General features: G+C 53.0%; 3 protein-coding genes across 3 annotated transcripts; 1 reads left to right on the forward strand and 2 right to left on the reverse strand.

The window, feature by feature from the left end:
* The first annotated feature begins 193 nt into the window (after positions 1-193).
* Positions 194-9,211, forward strand: TRIM41 (tripartite motif containing 41). The gene is made up of 6 exons (XM_066570632.1): positions 194-1,430; positions 2,130-2,225; positions 3,277-3,507; positions 4,235-4,257; positions 5,412-5,539; positions 6,568-9,211. The coding sequence occupies exons 1-6, from the start codon at positions 516-518 to the stop codon at positions 7,161-7,163; spliced, it is 1,989 nt and encodes a 662-aa protein (XP_066426729.1). The 5' UTR covers positions 194-515; the 3' UTR covers positions 7,164-9,211.
* On the reverse strand, positions 7,293-7,693 carry LOC136570342 (uncharacterized). The gene is made up of 2 exons (XM_066570842.1): positions 7,341-7,693; positions 7,293-7,299 (listed from the first exon to the last, which is right to left on the reverse strand). The coding sequence occupies exons 1-2, from the start codon at positions 7,691-7,693 to the stop codon at positions 7,293-7,295; spliced, it is 360 nt and encodes a 119-aa protein (XP_066426939.1).
* A 626-nt stretch (positions 9,212-9,837) lies between the features above and the next one.
* On the reverse strand, positions 9,838-15,035 carry RACK1 (receptor for activated C kinase 1). The gene is made up of 8 exons (XM_066570715.1): positions 14,807-15,035; positions 14,197-14,368; positions 13,228-13,375; positions 12,202-12,297; positions 12,004-12,114; positions 11,577-11,717; positions 10,490-10,600; positions 9,838-9,960 (listed from the first exon to the last, which is right to left on the reverse strand). Exons 1-8 carry the CDS (start codon positions 14,913-14,915, stop codon positions 9,895-9,897), a joined length of 954 nt encoding a protein of 317 aa, XP_066426812.1. The 5' UTR covers positions 14,916-15,035; the 3' UTR covers positions 9,838-9,894.
* Between the last annotated feature and the right edge of the window lie 5,619 nt (positions 15,036-20,654).

Genomic DNA, 20,654 nt, shown 5'->3' on the forward strand with positions numbered 1-20,654 from the left:
CCAGACAGGAACCGGAGACCGGGACCGCGCTGGGGGCGTGGAAAGCCGGTATTGCCCCGCTTCCGGTTCCACTCTCAGTCCTCCAATAACAACGAGTCGCGTGGCTAGACAAACTCCGGCAACAAGAGCCACTTCCGGTCATATTGAGCGGAAGAGGCGTGGCCTGAGCCGGAAGGCGGAAGTTCCACCGCCTTTCCCGTCTGTGGCGGAGCCGCTGCCGGGCGAGTGCGGCCCGGGAGGAACCGGAGGGAACCGGGGAGACCCGAGAGGAACCGAGCGGGACCCGACGAGCACCCAGCGGGCACCAAGCGGCTCCTCCAGCACCGTGAGAGCGCGGGGGGACCGCGGCGGCGAGGCCCGGCGAGGCCTAGCGGGGCCCGGTGAGGCCTAGAGGGGCCCGGTGAGGCCTGGCCCGGGCCGGGGGGGGCTGAGTCGGGTGGAGGAGGAGGAGGAGGAAGAAGAGGAGGAGGAGGAGAGGAGGAGGAGGAGGAGGAGGAGGAAGGCGCCCCACGGGAATGGCGGCGCCGTTGGCGCTGGGCGGCCCCGGTTCCCTGCGGCCGGACCCGGTGGAGACGCTGCAGGAGGAGGCGATCTGCGCCATCTGCCTCGACTACTTCGCCGACCCAGTGTCCATCGGCTGCGGGCACAATTTCTGCCGCGGCTGCATCTCCCGACTCTGGGCCCGCGGCGGCGGCGGTGCAACTGAGCCCGGCCCGGAGCGCTCCGAGCTCGGCGAGGAGGAGGAGGAAGAGGAGGAAGAGGAGGAAGAGCTGGAGGAAGACGAGCTGGATGTAGAGCAGGAGGAGGAGGAGGACGGCGTGGAGGAGGAGGAGGAGGATGACGATATGTGGGAGGAAGATGAGGAGGAGGAGGAAGAGGAGGAAGGCGAGCTGTGGGGAGACCCCGCTGAGGATGAGGAGGAGGAGGAGGATGATGAAGGCGGCGCAGCGTGGGCCGGGGGCGCGGAGGGGAGCGGCCTCTATCTGGGCTACGACGAGGACGTGATGGAGGCGGACGTGGAGGAGGAAGAGGAGGCGGAGGACGAAGACGACGAGGAGGAGGATGACGACGACGACGACGACGACGAGGAGGAGGAAGGCCCCGCCGCCTTCACCTGCCCGCAGTGCCGCAAATCCTTCTCGCAGCGCAGCTTCCGCCCCAACCTGCAGCTGGCCAACATGGTGCACATCATCCGCCAGCTGCACCCGGGGCCCGCCCCCGCCGCCACCGGCACCACCGGCAGCACCGGCACCGGCCCCGAGCCCGGCGGCGCCCCCGGGGGCCCCCCCGAGCTGTGCCCCAAGCACCGGGAGCCGCTGAAGCTTTTCTGCGAGCAGGACCTGGCCCCGATCTGCGTGGTGTGCAGGGAGGCGCGGGGGCACAAGCAGCACAGCGTGCTGCCCCTGGATGAGGCCCTGCAGGAGTGCAAGGTGTGGGGGGAAAATGGGGAGATTTGGGGAGATTTGGGGTTTTTATGGGGTTTGGGGTGTAGGGAGCACAGCCCAGTGCTGCCCCTGGACGAGGCCCTGCAGGAGTGCAAGGTACGGGAGAATTTGGGGATATTTGGGGTTTTTATGGGGTTTGAGGTGCAGGGAGCACAGCCCAGCTCTGCCCCTGGACGAGGCCCTGCAGGAGTGCAAGGTGCAGGGAGAATTTAGGGGATTTTTAGGGTTTTTGGGTTTTTTTGGGGGAGTTTGGGGGGGTTTCTTTGAGGTTTTTTGGCAGTTTAGGCGTGGTGCCGCACGACGAGGCGCTGTAGGACTGCAAGGCGGGAATTTGGGGAGTTGTGGGGGGGATTTTGGGGTTTTAAATGGGGTTTGGGAAGGTTTTGGGGGTTTTGGGGAGGTTTTAATAGGGTTTGAGGGGGCTTGGGAGGAATTTGGGGGGGTTTGGGGGCGTTTGGAGGGTTTGGAGATTTGGAGGGTTTTGGGGGCAGTTTGGGGGTTTTGGAGATTTGGGGTTTTTGGGGGGATTTGGGGGATTTGGGACACGAGGGTTGCAGGGTCGGCACTGCCTGGAGCAGTTCAGTGACTGGGGCGGGGGAGATTTGGGGTTTTTGGGGCGTTTTGGGGTTTTTGGGGGTCAGAATCCGCGGATCCGCCCGGGCTGAGCCCCCTCCCCTCCCTCAGACCAAGCTCCAGAGCCACCTGGAGCCCCTCCGGAGGCAGCTGGAGGCGGTGCTGAAGCAGAAATCCAGCGAGGAGGAGAAAATCTCCCTGCTCAGGGTGAGCTCCGCACGAATTCGTCCCTTCCCAGCCCAAAAAGCAGCGCCAGGGCACTCAAATCCCCTTTTCTGCACCATTTTATCCCTTCCCAGCCCAAAAAGCAGCGCCAGGGCACTCAAATCCCCTTTTCTGCACAATTTTATCCCTTCCCAGCCCAAAAAACAGCGCCAGGACACTCAAATCCCCTTTTCTGCACCATTTTATCCCTTTCCAACCCGTGCCAGGACACTCAAATCCCCTTTTCTGCCCCGTTTTATCCCTTCTGAACTTCCATTCTCAATTCTTAATTCTTCATTAAGGGTGAAAGGCTGGAAATTGTTATTGAAGGAGAGGAAATTTGGGGTTAAAGGAGAGGAAATTTGGCGTTAAAAGGCAGGAAATTGTTATTAAAGGAGTGGAAATTAGGGGTTAAAAGGCAGGAAATTGTTATGGAAGGAGAGGAAATTTGGGGTTAAAAGGCAGGAAATTGTCACTCCAACCCTGGAAATCCTCGCTCCAACACAGAAATCTGGGGTTAAAGGGCTGGAAATCTTTGCTCCAACACCGACTTTTGGGTTAAAGGAGCGGAAATTTGGGGTTGAAGGAGTGGAAATTTGATGTTAAAGGGCTGGAAATTGCTGCTCCAGCACAGAAATTTGGGGTTAAAAGGCTGGAAAAATCATTGTTGAAGGAGTGGAAATTTGGGGTTGAAGGAGTGGAAATTTGGGGTTAAAGGAGTGGAAATTTGGGGTTAAAGGAGTGGAAATTTGGGGTTGAAGGAGTGGAAATTTGGTGTGAAAGGGCTGGAAATTTGGTGTTCAAGGGCTGGAAATCTTTGCTCCAGCACCAACTTTTGGGTTTAAGGGCTGGAAATTCGGTGAAAAGGCCGGAAGCTGGGGGCTGAAGGGGCGGAAATTTGGGGTGAAATTGGCGGAAATTCGGCGCTAAAGGGCTCGGAGTGGCCCCTCCGAGCCCGGAAATCGCCGCTGCAACGCAGAAAACTGCGGCGGAAAGCCTGGAAATCGCTCAGAACCTCCGAACCCTTGGCCCCCGACCCCGCTGTGCCCCTCAGGAGCAGATGCAGGCGGAGATGCAGGAGCTGGAGGCCGATTTCGAGGAGCTGCAGCAGTTCCTGGCCGGGGAGCAGCTGCTGCTGCTGCGGCAGCTGCAGGAGCGGCACCAGGCGCTGCAGGCGCGGCAGCAACGCAACCTCAGCGCCCTGGAGGAGAGGGGAGCGGCCCTGCAGCGCCTGATCAGCGAGGCCGAGGCCGCGGGGAGGCAGGAGGGGCTGCAGCTGCTCAAGGTGGGAGAAACTGGGGCGTTAATGGTGTAAACTGGGGGGAACTGGGGTAAACTGGGGTGAACTGGGACTGGGGAAACTGGGACTGAGGTGTGACAGCTCTGGAGGAGAGGGGAGCGGCAGCCCCTGATTGCTGAGGCTGAGGCTGCAGGGAGGGGCTGCAGCTGCTCAAGGTGGGGTAAACTGGGGTGAACTGGGGTGAACTGGGAGGTTACTGGTGTGAACTGGGGGAACTGGGACTGGGGAATGGCAGCGGTGCAGCCTGGCAGCACTGGAGGAGGCGGCGCTGCAGCTGCTCAAGGTGGGGTGAACTGGGAGGTAACGGGGGTAAACTGGGGGTTACTGGGGTAAACTGGGGTAAACTGGGGGTTACTGGGGTAAACTGGGGTGAACTGGGGTAAACTGGGATAAACTGGGACTGGGGAATGGCAGCGGTGCAGCCTCAGCGCCCTGGAGGAGAGAGGGAGAGCCCTGATCAGCGAGGCCGAGGCTGCAGGGAGGCAATTTTGGGTTAAAATTTAATAAATTTAATAATAAAAAGATCCCCAGTTTTGGGTTAAAATGGGGCAAAATCCTCCCCTTTGGAGCCGATTTTGGGTTAAAACGGGGCAAAATCCTCCCCTCTGGAGCCGATTTTGGGTTAAAACGGAATCCCACAGGACCAACCCAAATCCTCATTAAAATTTTCACTTTTTTCTTTTCCCCCCTCTCTGCGTTCGTCATCTCCCAGGACATCAAAGGCACCTTCATCAGGTGAGTCCCCATCCCCGGGAGGGATTTTGGGGCCGATTTGGGATATTTGGGGGATTTTGGGGCCGGTCTGGGATTTTTGGGGCTGGTTTGGGATATTTGGGGGATTTTGGGGCCGGTTTGGGATATTTGGGGCTGGTTTGGGATATTTTGGGGATTTTGGGGCTGGTTTGGGATATTTTGGGGCTGGTTTGAGATATTTGGGGGATTTTGGGGCTGGTTTGGGATATTTTGGGGCTGGTTTGGGATATTTTGGGGACTTTGGGGCTGGTTTGGGATATTTTGGGGGATTTTGGGGCTGGTTTGGGATATTTTGGGGCTGGTTTGGGATTTTTGGGGATTTTGGGGCCGGTTTGGGATTTTTGGGGCTGGTTTGGGATATTTGGGGGATTTTGGGGCTGGTTTGGGATATCTGGGGGGATTTTGGGGCTGGTTTGGGATATTTTGGGGATTTTGGGGCCGGTTTGGGATATTTTGGGGATTTTGGGGCTGGTTTGGGATATTTTGGGGGATTTTGGGGCCGGTTTGGGATATTTGGGGGATTTTGGGGCCAGTTTGGGATATTTGGGGGATTTTGGGGCTGGTTTGGGATATTTGGGGGATTTTGGGGCTGGTTTGGGATATTTTGGGATATTTTGGGGCTGGTTTGGGATTTTTGGTGCTGGTTTGGGATATTTTGGGGATTTTGGGGCTGGTTTGGGATATTTTGGGGATTTTGGGGCTGGTTTGGGATATTTGGGGGATTTTGGGGCCGGTTTGGGATATTTTGGGGATTTTGGGGCTGGTTTGGGATATTTTGGGGATTTTGGGGCTGGTTTGGGATATTTGGGGGATTTTGGGGCTGGTTTGGGATATTTTGGGGATTTTGGGGCCGGTTTGGGATATTTTGGGGCTGGTTTGGGATATTTTGGGATTTTTGGGGCTGGTTTGGGATATTTGGGGGATTTTGAGGCCAGTTTGGGATATTTTGGGGATTTTGGGGCCGGTTTCGGATATTTGGGGGATTTTGGGGCTGGTTTGGGATATTTTGGGGCCGGTTTGGGATATTTTGGGGATTTTGGGGCCGGTTTGGGATATTTTGGGGCAGCAGGAAGGGCCCAGAGGACACCTTGGAGCAGCCGAATCCCAATTTTCCTGTTTTTCCCCCCATTTTTCAGGTGTGAGAACATCAAATTCCAGGAGCCCGAGATGATCCCGGTGGACGTGGGGAGGAAGTTCAGGAATTGTTTCCTGCAGGACGTGGTGATGAGGAAGATGGAAAAGGTCTTCAGCAAAGTGCCCCAAGGTGGGGAGGGGGAGAAGGGGAAATTTGGGGTGAAAAGAGTGGAAATTGGGGGTTTAAAGAGTTGGAGCTGAGGGCTCGGAGAGGGGAGAATCTGACGTTTAAAGGGGTGGAAATTTGGGGTTAAAGGAGTGAAAATTGGGGTGAAAAAGCTGGAAATTGGGGACTGGAGGGATTGGAAATTGGGGGTTAAAAGGGTGAAAATTTGGAAGTTTAAGGAGTGGGAATTTGGGGTTAAAGGGGGGAAAATTGGGGGTTGAAAGGAGTTGGAATTGAGGGTTGGAGAGGGCAAAATCTGTTGTTTAAAGGAGTGAAAATTCTGAGGTTAAAGGGGTGGAAGTTGGGGTGAAAAGGCTGGAAATTGGGGATTGGAGGGGTTGGAAATTCTGAGGTTAAAGGAGTGAAAATTTGGGGTTAAAGGGGTGAAAATTTGGAAGTTGAAGGAGTGAAAATTTGGGGTTAAAGGGGTGAAAATCAGGGGGTTAAAGGGGGGAAGTTTGGGCTAAAAGGCTGAAAATTGGGAATTGGAGGGATTGGAAATTTGGGGTTAAAGGGCTGGAGATGCTCCAACACTGAGGTTGAAGGAGCGGAAATTTGGTGAAAAGTCAGGAAATTGGGGGTTGAAGGATTGGAAATTTGGGGTCAAAGGGCTGGAGATGCTCCAACACTGGGGTTGGAGGAGTGGAAATTTGGTGAAAAGTCAGGAAATTGGGGGTTGAAGGAGTGGAAATTTGGGGTCAAAGGGCTGGAGATGCTCCAACACCAACACTGGGGTTGAAGGAGCGGAAATTTGGTGAAAAGTGAGGAAATTGGGGGTTGAAGGATTGGAAGGGCTGGAGATGCTCCAACACCAACACTGGGGTTGAAGGAGCGGAAATTTGGTGAAAAGTGAGGAAATTGGGGGTTGAAGGATTGGAAATTTGGGGTCAAAGGGCTGGAAATGCTCCAACACCAACACTGGGGTTGGAGGAGCGGAAATGTGGGCCCAAAGAGCTGCGAATCCTCGCCCCAACCCCTGCCCGCCCCCGCAGCCGACGTCACCCTGGACCCGTCCACGGCGCACCCGCGGCTCTGCCTGTCCCTGGACCGGCGCAGCGTCCGTCTGTCCGAGCGGCGCCCGGAGCCCGCGGACGGCGCCCGGCAGCCGCAGCAGCCCCAGCAGCCGCCCCAGCAGCAGCACCAGCAGCGCCCGGACGGCACCGGCGGCTCCAGCGGCGACCTCTGCGTGCTCGGCTCCCCCGGCTTCACCGCCGGCCGCCACTACTGGGAGGTGGAGGTGGGCGGGCGCCGGGGCTGGGCCGTGGGCGCCGCCCGCGAGAGCGCCCGGGGCCGGCCCCAGGGCGCCCACACCGGGCCCGCGCCGCCGCCCAGGCGCGAGATCTGGGCCCTGGGCACCTCGGGCAAGAAGTACCAGGCGCTGACGGCCACGGAGCAAACGGCGCTGGCGCCCGCCGAGCAGCCCAGGAGGTTTGGGGTCTACCTGGACTACGAGCGCGGCCAGCTCTGCTTCTACAACGCCGAGAGCATGAGCCACATCCACACCTTCCACATCTGCTGCTGCCGCCAGCGCGTCTTCCCCTTCTTCCGCGTGCTGGCCCGCGGCACCCGCATCAAGATCTGCACCTGATGGGGGCCCAAAGGGGCGACGGACTCGGGGGTGGTTGGTTCCTGAGCTTCTCCTTCTCCTTCTTCTTCTTCTCCTTCTCCTTCTTCTTCATCCTCCCCTTCCTCCGCGTGCTGGCCTGCAGTGCCCTCATCAAGATCTGCACCTGATGGGGGCCCAAAGGGGCGACGGACTCGGGGCGGTGGTTGGTTCCTGAGCTTCTCCTTCTCCTCCTTCTTCTTCTCCTTCTTCTTCTTCTTCTCCTTCTCCTTCTTCTTTTCCTTCTCCTTCTTCTCCTTCTCCTTCTTCTTCTTTTCCTTCTCCTTCTTCTCCTTCTCCTTCTCCTCCTTCTTCTCCTCCTTCTCCTTCTTCTTCTTCTCCTTGTTCTTCTCCTTGTTCTCCTTCTCCTTCTTCTTCTTCTCCTTCTTCTCCTTTTTCTTCTTCTTCTTCTTCCTCTTCTCCTTCTCCTTCTTCTCCTTCTCCTCCTTCTTTTTCTTCTCCTCCTCCTCCTCCTCCTCCTCCCCTCCCTCCGTGCCGGCCCGCGCCGCCCCCATCAAGCCCCGCGCGTGGTGCCGGGGGGCGATGGACTCGAGATTTCCCGCCGATCCTCCCTCGGAAAGGGGGCGATGGACGCGGGGTGGCTGCAGGTGTTCGGCTTTTGAGGTTTCTCTTCTTCCTCCTCCTCCTCATCCTCCCCATTCCCCGCGTCCCGGCCCGCGGCGCCCGCGGCGAGATCTGCGCCTGACGGGGGCACAGACTCAGAATCTCCCGTTGGAGGCCTGGAAATCCTTCCTGGAAAGGGGGCGATGGACGCGGGGTGGCCGCAGGTGTTTGGTTCTTGAGGTTGTTCTGGTTCTTCATCCTCATCCTCATCCTCGTCCTCCTCCTCCAGCGCCGCGGAGCTCAGGGCGGGAGGCGCCTTGGGAAAATGGGGCAGGATCCACCTTGGAATTGGGGTTGGGCTGATTGGGGCAGGAAACGCTCGTTTGGAGCCGGTTTTGGGGTAAAATGGGGCAGGATCTGTGCCTCTGGAGCCAATTTTGGGTTAAAATAGGGCAAGATCCGCCCCTCTGGAGCCAATTTTGGGTTAAAATGGGGCAGGATCCACTTTGGAATTGGGGTTGGGCTGATTGGGGCAGGAAACGCTCGTTTGGAGCCAATTTTGGGGTAAAATAGGGCAGGATCTGCCCCTTTGGAGCCAATTTTGGGTTAAAATGGGATAAATCTGCCCCTTTGGAGCCAATTTTGGGTTAAAATGGGATAAGATCTGCCCCTTTGGACCTGGTTTTGGGTTCGCCTCTTTGGAACCAGTTTTGGGTTAAAATAGGGCAAGATCCGCCCCTTTGGAGCCATTTTTGGGTTGAATTCGAGCAGAATCCGCCCCTTTGGAGCCATTTTTGGGTTGAGTTCGAGCAGAATCCGCCCCTTTGGAGCCATTTTTGGGTTGAATTCGAGCAGAATCCGCCCTTGCAGAGCTGACTTTGTTTGGGATCTGTTCTGGATCCGCTCCCAGTTCTGGTCCCAGTTCAGTTCCTGGTGCTGGGAGCTGCCCCCCCCTCCCCTCCCCCAGTTCAATTTTGGGCCTTTCCCGGGATTTTTCCACGTTTTGGGACCAATTCCTGTCAGGTTTGAGCCTCCCTCCTTTCCCAAAATCCGCATTTTTTTGGTGCCTGGATTTTTTGGGATTCACCCCCGGCCCCGTTCCCGTTCTCCCCCTGCTGTTTGCTCCTCCCTTTCCTTGCCATTTTTTGGGGGGAAAATCCCGGATTTTTGGATTTCCCTCTCCCCTCTGGCACTTTACGGGGCTCCCACCCCGCAGCTCTGGAGCTCCCCGGGTTGGGGATAATTTATTTTTATTTTTATTTTTATTTCCATCTGGATCCTTTCCCACCCGGGAGCTCCTGCCCCTGCCCCTCCCCTCCCTGGCGTTTTTCCCTGAATTTTGGTGGATTTGGGAAATTCCCTCGTTGGCGTTTCAGAGCTCGTTCGGGATATTTTTGGCTATAAAAACGAGAATTAAACGGAGATTTTAGTTTTATGACTTGTCAATAATAAAGAATAAAGGAGTTGTATCCAAGGCTCGTTGGGTCCTGGGAGGAGCCGCTTCCAGGATCGGTGAATTTTGGGGTGAATTTCCCCAAAATTGGGGTCGGGGCTGCTCCAAAATCAAGTGGGGTCCAATCCCAGCTCATTAATCCTGCTCTGATCCTTGTTAATTAATAATTAATTAACACGGCCTGGAGCTGCGTGTCCAGCTCCCAACCCACTAACAATTTAATATTTAGCAGGTATTTATTTTTAGAAATTAATATTTAGTAGTTATTTAGTTTTAAAAGTTATTATCTAGCAATTACTCACTTTTAAAAATTAGTATTTAGCAGGTATTTACTCTTAAAAATTATCTATTTACTTTTAAAAATTAATATCCAGCACTTATTTACTACTAGAAATTAATTTAATATCTAGCAATTATTTACTTTAATTTGGGGTTTAATTAATTTAGGTTCCTCGCATCTTACATGGACCAATTTTGGGGGGGGTTTTAATTAACTTGGGGTTTTTTATTAATTGGGGGTTTTTCAAAATCGATTTACCGAGGAACAGCCCCAAATCCCACCCCGTGTGACGTCACCACCTCTTCCCCCTTCCCGAGGTTTTTTGCCCCAAAATCCCAGCAGGGACACGCAGCGACTCCAGCTCCAAAAATCGCCATTTATTGACAATTTCTTGGGGTGAAAAACGGCAGAATCGGGGCTCAGCGGGTGCCGATGGTCACCTGCCACACCCGCACCAGGTTGTCGGTGTAGCCGGCGAAGAGAGTCTGGGGACAAGGACAGGGGTCACCAAGGGGTCAGGGGTCACCCTGGGGTCACCCTGGGGTCACCGCTGACCTCAGCCCCAGGACCCCAAGTCAAGATCCCCAGGTGAGGTCCCCAGGTCAATGTCCCCAGGTGAGGTCCCCTGCCCAGGTGTTGGGACCCCATTTGAATGTCCCCTCTCCAGGTCAATGTCCCCAGGTGAGGTCCCCAGGTGAGGTCCCCTGCCCAGGTGTTGGGACCCCAAACCCCCCTGAGCCAGTGAGGGGTCCCCAGGGGCTCATCCCCAAATTCTTGTGCCCAGGTGAGGGTCCCCATCTGAATGTCCCCTGCCCAGGTGAATGTCCCCAGGTGAGGGTCCCCATCTGGCCCAGGTCAAGCGTCCACATTTGAATGTCCCTTGCCCAGGTGAGGGTGCCCAGGTGAGTGCCCCTGCCCAGGTGAGTGTCCCCAATGCCCAGGTGAGTGTCCCCAGTGCCCAGGTGAGTGCCCCCAATGCCCAGGTGAGTGTCCCCAGTGCCCAGGTGTCCTCACCTGCCCATCTGCTGACCAGGCCAGCGAGGTGCACTGGGGCGGCTCCGCTTTGCTGCTGGTGCTGATCACCTCCTGCTTCAGCTCGTCCACGATGATCTTCCCCTCCAGGTCCTGCAGGTGGCAACAGCCCGGTCCCACCTGGATCCCACCTGGATCCTGCCCAGATCTCACCTGGATCCTGCCCTGATCCCCCCTGGATCCTGCCCTGATCCCCCCTGGATCCTGCCCTGATCCCCCCTGGATCCTGCCCAAATCTCACCTGGATCCTGCCCTGATCCCCCCTGGATCCTGCCCAGATCTCACCTGGATCCTGCCCTGATCCCCCCTGGATCCTGCCCTGATCCCACCTGGATCCCAACCAGATCTCACCTGGATCCTGCCCAGATCTCCCCTGGATCCTGCCCAGATCCCCCCTGGATCCTGCCCAGATCCCCCCTGGATCCTGCCCAGATCTCACCTGGATCCTGCCTAGATCCCACCTGGATCCCAACCAGATCCCCCCTGGATCCTGCCCTGATGCCCCCTGGATCCTGCCCTGATCCCCCCTGGATCCTGCCCAGATCTCACCTGGATCCTGCCCTGATCCCCCCTGGATCCTGCCCTGATCCCACCTGGATCCCAACCAGATCTCACCTGGATCCTGCCCAGATCTCCCCTGGATCCTGCCCAGATCCCCCCTGGATCCTGCCCTGATCCCCCCTGGATCCTGCCCAGATCTCACCTGGATCCTGCCCTGATCCCCCCTGGATCCTGCCCAGATCCCCCCTGGATCCTGCCCAGATCTCACCTGGATCCCACCTGGATCCCACCTGGATCCTGCCCAGATCCCCCCTGGATCCTGCCCTGATCCCCCCTGGATCCCGCCCAGATCCCACCTGGATCCCACCCAGATCCCGCCCAGATCCCCCCTGGATCCCGCCCAGATCCCCCCTGATCCCCCGGCCCAGGTGGCTCAGAAACAGCCTCTGGGTTTCCCCACAGAGCGGTCGGAGGCATTTCAGTGTTTCATCACAGCACGGAGAGGAACCCCAACCCCAACCCCAACCCCAATCCCATCACCCCAATCCCAAAAATCCCATTTTTTTACCCAGATCTTGATGCTGGGGCCGGTGGCAGCGCACAGCCAGTAGCGGTTGGGGCTGAAGCAGAGCGCGTTGATCACGTCCCCCCCGTCCAGCGTGTACAGGTGCTTGCCCTCGTTCAGGTCCCACAGCATGGCCTGCCCGTCCTGGGGGGACATTGGGGACATCATTGGGGACATTGGGGACACTGGGGACATCACTGGGGACACTGGGGACACCCCCAGATCCAGGACACCCCCTCGTTCAGGTCCCACAGCATGGCCTGCCCGTCCTGGGGACAGAGGGGACACCCCCAGTGGGACACCAGGTCCAGAACCAGGACACCTGAGTGTCCCTGACTGTCCCAGGTGTGTCCCCATGTCCCAGCTATGTCCCCAGGTGTGTCCCTGACTGTGTCCCCAGCTGTGTCCCCAGGTGTGTCCCCAGCCTCACCTTTCCCCCGGAGGCGCACAGGGAGCCGTCGGGTGACACGGTGACCGTGTTCAGGTACCCCGTGTGCCCGATGTGGTTCGTCTTCAGCTTGCAGTTGGCCAGGTTCCACACCTGGGGGGGGACAGGCAGCTCAGTCCCGGGGCTCCTGGGGGCCCCAGGTGTGCCCAGTTTGGGGCCTCACCTGGCCCGGGCTCTCACCTTGACCAGCTTGTCCCAGCCGCAGGAGACGATGATGGGGTTGCTGCTGTTGGGGGAGAAGCGAACGCACGAAACCCACTCGGAGTGGCTCTCGTCCTGTGGGACAGGTGGGGGACAGGTGAGGGACAGGTGAGGGACAGGTGGGAGATAGGTGGGGGACAGGTGGGGGACAGGTGAGGGACAGGTGGGGGACAGGTGAGGGACAGGTGAAAGACAGGTGAAAGACAGGTGAGGGACAGGTGGGGGACAGGTGAGGGACAGGTGGGAGATAGGTGGGGGACAGGTGGGGGACAGGTGAAAGACAGGTGAGAGACAGGTGGGGGACAGGTGAGGGACAGGTGAGAGACAGGTGAGGGACAGGTGAGGGACAGGTGGGAGATAGGTGGGGGACAGGTGGGGGACAGGTGAAAGACAGGTGAGAGACAGGTGGGGGACAGGTGAGGGACAGGTGGGGGACAGGTGAGGGACAGGTGAAAGACAGGTGAGAGACAGGTGGGGGACAGGTGAGGGACAGGTGGGGGACAGGTGAGGGACAGGTGAAAGACAGGTGAAAGACAGGTGAGGGACAGGTGGGGGACAGGTGAGGGACAGGTGAGAGACAGGTGAGGGACAGGTGAGGGACAGGTGGGAGATAGGTGGGGGACAGGTGGGGGACAGGTGAAAGACAGGTGAGAGACAGGTGAGGGACAGGTGAGGATGTCCCCATTACTGCCCCAAATCCCCTGGAACTCACCCCAAAGCCCACCCCACCTGCACGGTGTACTTGCAGACGCCCAGGGTGTTCCAGAGCTTGATAGTTCTGTCCCAGCAGTGACCAGGACTGACCCCAAACCCCCCAGAACTGACCCCAAACTGACCCCAAATCCCCCAAACTGACCCCAAACTGACCCCAAACCCCCCAAACTGACCCCAAACCCCCCAAACTGACCCCAAATCCCCCGGAATTCACCCCAAACCCCCCAAACTGACCCCAAACCCCCAAACTGACCCCAAATCCCCCGGAATTCGCCCCAAAGCCCACCCCACCTGCACGGTGTACTTGCAGACGCCCAGGGTGTTCCAGAGCTTGATGGTTTTGTCCCGCGAGCCCGACACGATCTGGCGGTTGTCGGAGGAGAAGGCCACGCTCAGCACGTCCTTGGTGTGCCCCACGAAACGGCGCGTGGTGGTGCCCCTGCGGGGTCGGGTTTGGGGTGAAATACCCGGGAATTGGGAAAAACGGCCGGAAAAACGGGAAAACGGCCAAAAATTGGAGGGGAAATGGCCATAATTGGGGTGAAATACCCATAAAATGGGAAAGACAGCTAGGAATTGGGGTGAAATAGCCATAAATTGGGAAAAACGGCCGTAAAAATGGGAAAAACGGCCAGAAATTGGGGGGAAATGGCCATAAAATGGGAAAAAAACTACACGGGAATTGGGGGGAAATGGCCATAACTGGGGTGAAATAGCCATAAAATGGGAAAAACCAGCAAGGAATTGGGGTGAAATAGCCATAAAATGGGAAAAACCAGCAAGGAATTGGGGTGAAATAGCCATAAATTGGGAAAAACCAGCAAGGAATTGGGGTGAAATAGCCATAAATTGGGAAAAACCAGCAAGGAATTGGGGTGAAATAGCCATAAATTGGGAAAAACCAGCCATAGAAATGGGGAAAGCAGCCAGGAATTGGGGTGAAAAGAGGCGTGCAATGAGTGACCCAGTGAGAACTGGGATCAGTGGGAATTGGATCGAAGCAGTTTCAGGTAAGATTTGGGGATTTGAGGAGTCTGACCCCACAAATTCCGGCCCTTTTCCAGCTGCATCCCCTCAACGGACACCTCAAAAATAAAAAATCCCCAAAATCCCCAAAATCCCCGGGGTCTCTCCCATCATCATTGCAGGACTTGTCCTCAGATCCCCGGGGGGATCAGTGGGAACTCAGCTGTAATCATCGGGAGAGGGACGGCGAGCGGCCCGGACCCCAAAACCCCCGGCTTTCACCCCAAAACGCACGTGGTGAGGTCCCAGAGGCGCAGGGTGCCATCCCAGGAGCCGGACAGCGCAAACTGCCCGTCGGACGAGATCACCACGTCGCTGACAAAGTGCGAGTGCCCGCGCAGCGCCCGCTGCGGGATCCCGTAGTTGGTCTCGTCACGCGTCAGCTTCCACATGATGATGGTCTTGTCTGGGGAGGGGGCAACGAGGGGTCACAACGGGAGCCCCCAGACTCATTGGGGTCACAACGGGACCCCCGGGAGCCCCCAGACCCAGCAGAGTCACCCCAAGGACCCCCGGACTCAGCAGGGTCACACCGGGATCCCCCCTGCCCGTGATGGTCTTGCTGGGGAGGGGGCAATGGAGGGGTCACAGCGGGACCCCCGGGAACCCCCAGGGACCCCCGGCAGCCCCCCTGTCCCCAGGGACCCCCCCTGCCCCTTCCTCATCCTCACTCCATCCCAGCCCCTTCCTCACTCTCACTCTGCTCTTCCTCATCCTCCCTCATTAACCGGTCCCGCTGCCTCGGGGTCCCCCCCAGCCCCCTGCCGCGGGCTCCCCGCGGTCCCGGCCGCCCTCTCCCCCCTCACAGCAGCCCCCAGAGCCCTCGGGCCCGATGGTCCCGCACCGCGCGAGGCCGACAGGATCATGTCGGGGAACTGCGGCGTGGTGGCGATCTGCGTCACCCAGCCGTTGTGGCCCTTCAGGGTGCCGCGCAGGGTCATCTGCTCCGTCATGGCGGCAGATGGCGGCGGCGGGGCGCGGCGGGAGCGGCGGGATCCGCGGGATGGCGGCGGATGCGCGGAGGCCTCGGCCCGGGCCCGTCCGTCCCCTCAGACCGGCGCGGGCGGAAAGAGGCGGGGACGCTTCCGGCGGAACCGGAAGTGACGTTGCCGTACGGCAGCATGGCGGCCGGCAGTGGAAACATGGCGGCCGGCATTGGAAACATGGCGGCCGGCAGTGCAAACATGGCGGCCGGCAGTGCAAACATGGCGGCCGGCATTGGAAACATGGCGGCCGGCAGTGCAAACATGGCGGCCGGCAGTGCAAACATGGCGGCCGGCATTGGAAACATGGCGGCCGGCAGTGCAAACATGGCGGCCGGCAGTGCAAACATGGCGGCCGGCATTGGAAACATGGCGGCCGGCAGTGCAAACATGGCGGCGCCCGGTGGGGGTTGTACGGAAAGGGGGGATTGGGGGGGGAAATCTCCCAGTGTCCCCCAGTGCCCCCCCAGTGTCCCCCAAAACATCCCAGTGTCCTTCAGAGGGTCCCAGCGTCCCCCCAGTGTCCCCCAAAACATCCCAGTGTCCTTCAGAGGGTCCCAGTGTCCCCCAGTGTCCCCCAAAACATCCCAGTGTCCTTCAGAGGGTCCCAGTGTCCCCCAGTGTCCCCCAAAACATCCCAGTGTCCTTCAGAGGGTCCCAGTGTCCCCCAGTGTCCCCCAAAACGCCCCAGTGTCCCCCCAAAGGATCCCAGTGTCCCCCAGTGTCCCAGCCTGCCCCCTGCCCTCACGGCAGGCCCAGATCCCATTTAGGATCCCAATTTAGGATCCCATTTAGGATCCCATTCCCTCCGTGCCCATTTTGGGATCCTCCTCCCAGTTAAATTTGGGAACTGGGCCTGGTTCCAGCTCAGCTGTCGCGGCTCCTCCGAGGCTCCGGGCCCCGAAACCCCTGCCCAAAACCCCAAAATCCCTTCCCAAAAACCTCAAAATCCCACCCTAAAATCCCCCAAATCCCACCCCACACCTCCCCCAAAAAAACCCCAAAATCCCCTCCCCAAAAACCCCAAATTCCTTCCCCAGTAATCCCAAAATCCCACCCCAAAATCCCACCCCAAACCCAGCGTGGGGGAGCAGCCGGGGCCGGTGAGTGCTGACCCCGATTTGGGGATTTCTTTCAGGATTTGGGGATTTATTTGGGAATTTAGTTCGGGATTTATTTTGGGATTTATTTGGGGATTTATTTTGGGGAATTGGGGATTTGTTTGGGGATTTGTTTGGGGATTTATTTGGGGATTTATTTGGGGATTTATTTGGGGATATTTTTGAGGTTTGGGGATTTGAGGATTTGGAGATTGATTTGGGGATTGATTTGGGGATTGATTTGGGGTTTTATTTGAGGATTTATTTGGGTGTTATTTGGGGATTGATTTGGGGTTTATTTGGGGATTTATTTGGGGATTTATTTGGGGATTGATTTGGGGATTATTTGGGGATTTGGGGGTGATCCTGGTAATTCCCTAATTCATAATTCCCAGCCTGGAAACCGGGAAATCCTGGGGAAATTGGGAAATCCTGGGGAAATTGGGAAATTCCTCCCTTTCCCTCACTCCTCCGGCCTGGAACATTCCCAAAATCCCCAGATTTTCCTGGAAAATGCTCCCCTGACCCAATTCTGCCCTTTTTCCCCCCAGGCTGAGGGAGCCCGGAGCCGAGCGTGGCTGGGAGCAGCGCCGGGATGGAGCCGGGTGGGTGGAAATTGATTTTATTTTGGGTGTAAATTGGGTTTTTTGGGGTACAAATTGATTTTTTTGGGGGGTGGAAATTGGGTTTTTTTGGGGGTACAAATTGATTTTATTTTGGGTGTAAATTGGGTTTTTTGGGGTACAAATTGATTTTTTAGGGGGTGCAAATTGATTTTTTTTTTGGGTGCAAATTGATTCCTTTTTGGGTGGAAATTGATATTTATTGGGGTGCAAATTAATTTTTTTTTTTGGGGGTGGAAATGGATTTTTTTGGGGGGTAGGGAAAAAGTCCCCCAGAATGTTCAGATTTATTTGATCTGGGCTTTAATTCCCTGCTGGGAGTGCCCCAGACTGAGCCCGTTTGTTCCTTCTTTTCCTCTTTCCAGGGGAAAATGCAGCTCTGGGTGAGAGATTTTCCTCCTTTGCCCCGTGGAATGTTCCGGAATGTGTTCAACCAACCGCCCTTAACTCCACCCTCATTCCCCTCTTTATTTCCCCCTTTTCCCCCCTTTTTTCCCCTTTATTTTCTCCCCCTTTTTCCACTTTTACTTTCCCCCTTTCCCCCCTTTATTCCCCCCTTATTTCCCCCTTTTTTGCCTTTATTTTCTCCCTTTATTTCCCCTTTATTTTCCCCCTTTTTTCTCCCTTTTTTCCCTTTATTTTCCCCCCTTTCCCCCCGCTTTTCCCCTTTTATTTCCCCTTTATTTTCTTTCTTTTTCCCCCTTTATTTCTCCTCTTTTTTCTATTTCATTTTCTCCTCTTTTCCCCTTTATTTTTCCCTTTATTTCCCCCCTTTTTTCCCATTTATTTCCCCCCTTTTTCCCCTTTATTTTCTCCCCTTTTCCCCTTTATTTTTCCCTTTATTTTCTCCCTTTTTTCCCCTTTATTTTCTCCCCTTTTCCCCTTTATTTTTCCCTTTATTTCCCCCCTTTTTTCCCCTTTATTTTCTCCCCTTTTCCCCTTTATTTTTCCCTTTATTTTCTCCCTTTTTTTCCCATTTATTTCCCCCCCTTTTTTCCCCTTTATTTTCTCCCTTTATCCCCCCTTTTTTCCCTTTTATTTTCCCCCTTTTCCTGGTTTTTTCCCCCCCTTTTTTTTCTATTTTATTTCTCCCTTTATTTCCCCTTTTTTCCCCATTTTCTGATTTCCTTTCCCTCTCTCCCTTCCCAGAGGAGCGGGACAGGAGGATCAGTGAGTTCCTTTTCTTTTTTCCATGAAAAAATGAAATTCCAACTTTTTTTTTCCATCGATTTTGGGGTCCCCGGGAGGTTTTTGGGGCTGCTCCTGAAAAATTTGGGATTTTGGGACCCTGGGGATGGATCCAGACCTGGAAAACTCCAAATAATTTGAATTTTCTTTTTTTTTTTTTTTAATTTTGCTTCCAGGCAAACTCACCTCGGACCTGGGTAAGGAATTCTGTGATTAAAATGAGGGATTTGGCCTCAAAATGAAAGATTTGCCTTTTGAAATTGTCGATTTCTCCCTAAAAGGAAGTTTGGGTCTTCAAGTGGGAACTTTTACCCCAAATTTGTGCTTAAAATGGGAATTTTCCAATTCGAATTAAAATTGAGGCCCCAATCATGCAAATCAGAGCTCTAAAAAAATTAAAATTAGAAAATTTCGTGCATTTTTGGGGTGGTTTTGGGGCTGGTTTTTCCTCAATAAACCCAATTTTTAGGACTGGGGGGGGGCGGTGTTAAATAAAAATAAAAATTCCCAAAAATTGGAGGTTCTGGGCTGGGAGGATTTGGGGATTTTTTTGGACTTTGGGGTTTTTTCGTATTTATTATTTCCTGGGATTTTGGGTGAATTTGGGCTGGGTTTTATTTCCTTTCCTGTTTTTATTTCCTTTCCTGGTTTTTATTTCCTTTCCTGCGTTTTTATTTCCTTTCCTGCGTTTTTATTTCCTTTCCTGGTTTTTAATTTCCTTTCCCGTGTTTTAATTTCCTTTCCTGTGTTTTTATTTCCTTTCCTGGTTTTTTTATTTCCTTTCCAGTGTTTTTATTTCCTTTCCTGTTTTTATTTCCTTTCCTGTGTTTTAATTTCCTTTCCTGTGTTTTTTTATTTCCTTTCCTGTGTTTTAATTTCCTTTCCTGTTTTTTTAGGTGAATCCAGCGCCAAACTCAGTCAGTCCAAGGCCAAAATCCTCATTTCAAAGGAAATTTTGGGGGGGAAAATCCCAATTCCCGGCGCCACCACGGCACCCTCGCGAAATGCAGGAATTTTCTCACAATTCTCCTTTTCCTGCTTCTCTTCCCCTTTTTTTGCTCTTTTTGCAGAGGAACGTGACCGGAAAATCAGTGAGTGCCATTTCCTGCTGCTTTTGGGCGAAAAGCCCCGGGTTTGGGGCAAAACTGATCCTGGCCGGGGGAAATAGGAAATGAATCGTGCTCCCCAAATTTCACCCGAATTTCACCTGAATTTCCCCCAAATTTCACCCAAATTTCCCCCAAATTTCATCTGAATTTCACCCATTTTCTCCCAAATTTCATCTGAATTTCACCCGAATTTCCCCCAAATTTCACCTGAATTTCTCACGAATTCCTCCCAAATTTCTCCCAAATTTTCACCGAATTTCACCTGAATTTCACCCAAATTTCCCCCAAATTTCACCTGAATTTCACCCAAATTTCCCCCAAATTTCACCTGAATTTCACCCTAATTTCTCCCCAATTTTCCCCCAAATTTTCACCGAATTTCCCCCAAATTTCCCCTGAATTTCACCCAAATTTCTCCCCAATTTTCCCCCAAATTTCACCCAAATTTCCCCAAATTTTCCCCAATTTTCACCCAAATTTTCCCCAAATTTCACCCAAATTTCCCACAGAAAAAAAACCCCAAAACCCCCAAATTTCCTCTTTTTCCTCCGCAGCCAAGCTCGCTGCTGAAATCCGTGAGTTTCGCTCCTCCCCGCGGGTTTTGGGCTCAATCTGCTCCATTTTGGGTCCGTTCCTGCCTTAATTTCCCCGATTTCCCCGGTCCCACAGGACGGCTCACGGCGCTGCTGGGTACGGAGCCTTCCCTCGCATTGGGGGTGTTAATTGATTATTAATTAGTGCTGGGGTTGGATGATGCTAGAAATAAAATTATTTATTTCATTTTTAATTCATTTTATTTTTATCTGAGTTATTTTATTGATTGATTTTTAATTTTTTTTTAGTTTATTGATTTTTTATTTTATTTTTATTTTTATTTATTTGATTTATCAATTTATTTTTATTTTTATTTCGTTTTTATTTTTATTTTATTTATTGATGGATTTTTAGTTTTATTAGTTTTATTTATTGATTTTTATTTTTATATTTTTTTATTTATATTACTTATCGGTTTATTTGCAATTTTTATTTTTATTTTGGTTTTGGTTTTATTTTATTGATTGATTGATTTTTAATTTTTTTTAAATTTATTGATTTTTTTATTTTTTTATTTTTATTTTTATTTATTTGATTTATCAATTTATTTTTATTTTGTTTTTATTTTTATTTTATTTATTGATGGATTTTTAATTTTATTAGTTTTATTTATTGATTTTTATTTTTATATTTTTTTATTTATATTACTTATCGGTTTATTTGCAATTTTTATTTTTATTTTGTTTTTGGTTTTATTTTATTTATTGATTGATTTTTAATTTTTTTTAAATTTATTGATTTTTTATTTTATTTTTATTTTTATTTATTTGATTTATCAATTTATTTTTATTTTTATTTCGTTTTTATTTTTATTTTATTTATTGATGGATTTTTAGTTTTATTAGTTTTATTTATTGATTTTTATTTTTATATTTTTTTATTTATATTACTTATCGGTTTATTTGCAATTTTTATTTTTATTTTGGTTTTGGTTTTATTTTATTGATTGATTGATTTTTAATTTTTTTTAAATTTATTGATTTTTTTATTTTATTATTTTTATTTTTATTTATTTGATTTATCAATTTATTTTTATTTTGTTTTTATTTTTATTTTATTTATTGATGGATTTTTAATTTTATTAGTTTTATTTAT

This window comes from Molothrus aeneus, unplaced genomic scaffold, assembly GCF_037042795.1.
Source record: "Molothrus aeneus isolate 106 unplaced genomic scaffold, BPBGC_Maene_1.0 scaffold_30, whole genome shotgun sequence".
NCBI classification, from domain to species: domain Eukaryota; kingdom Metazoa; phylum Chordata; class Aves; order Passeriformes; family Icteridae; genus Molothrus; species Molothrus aeneus.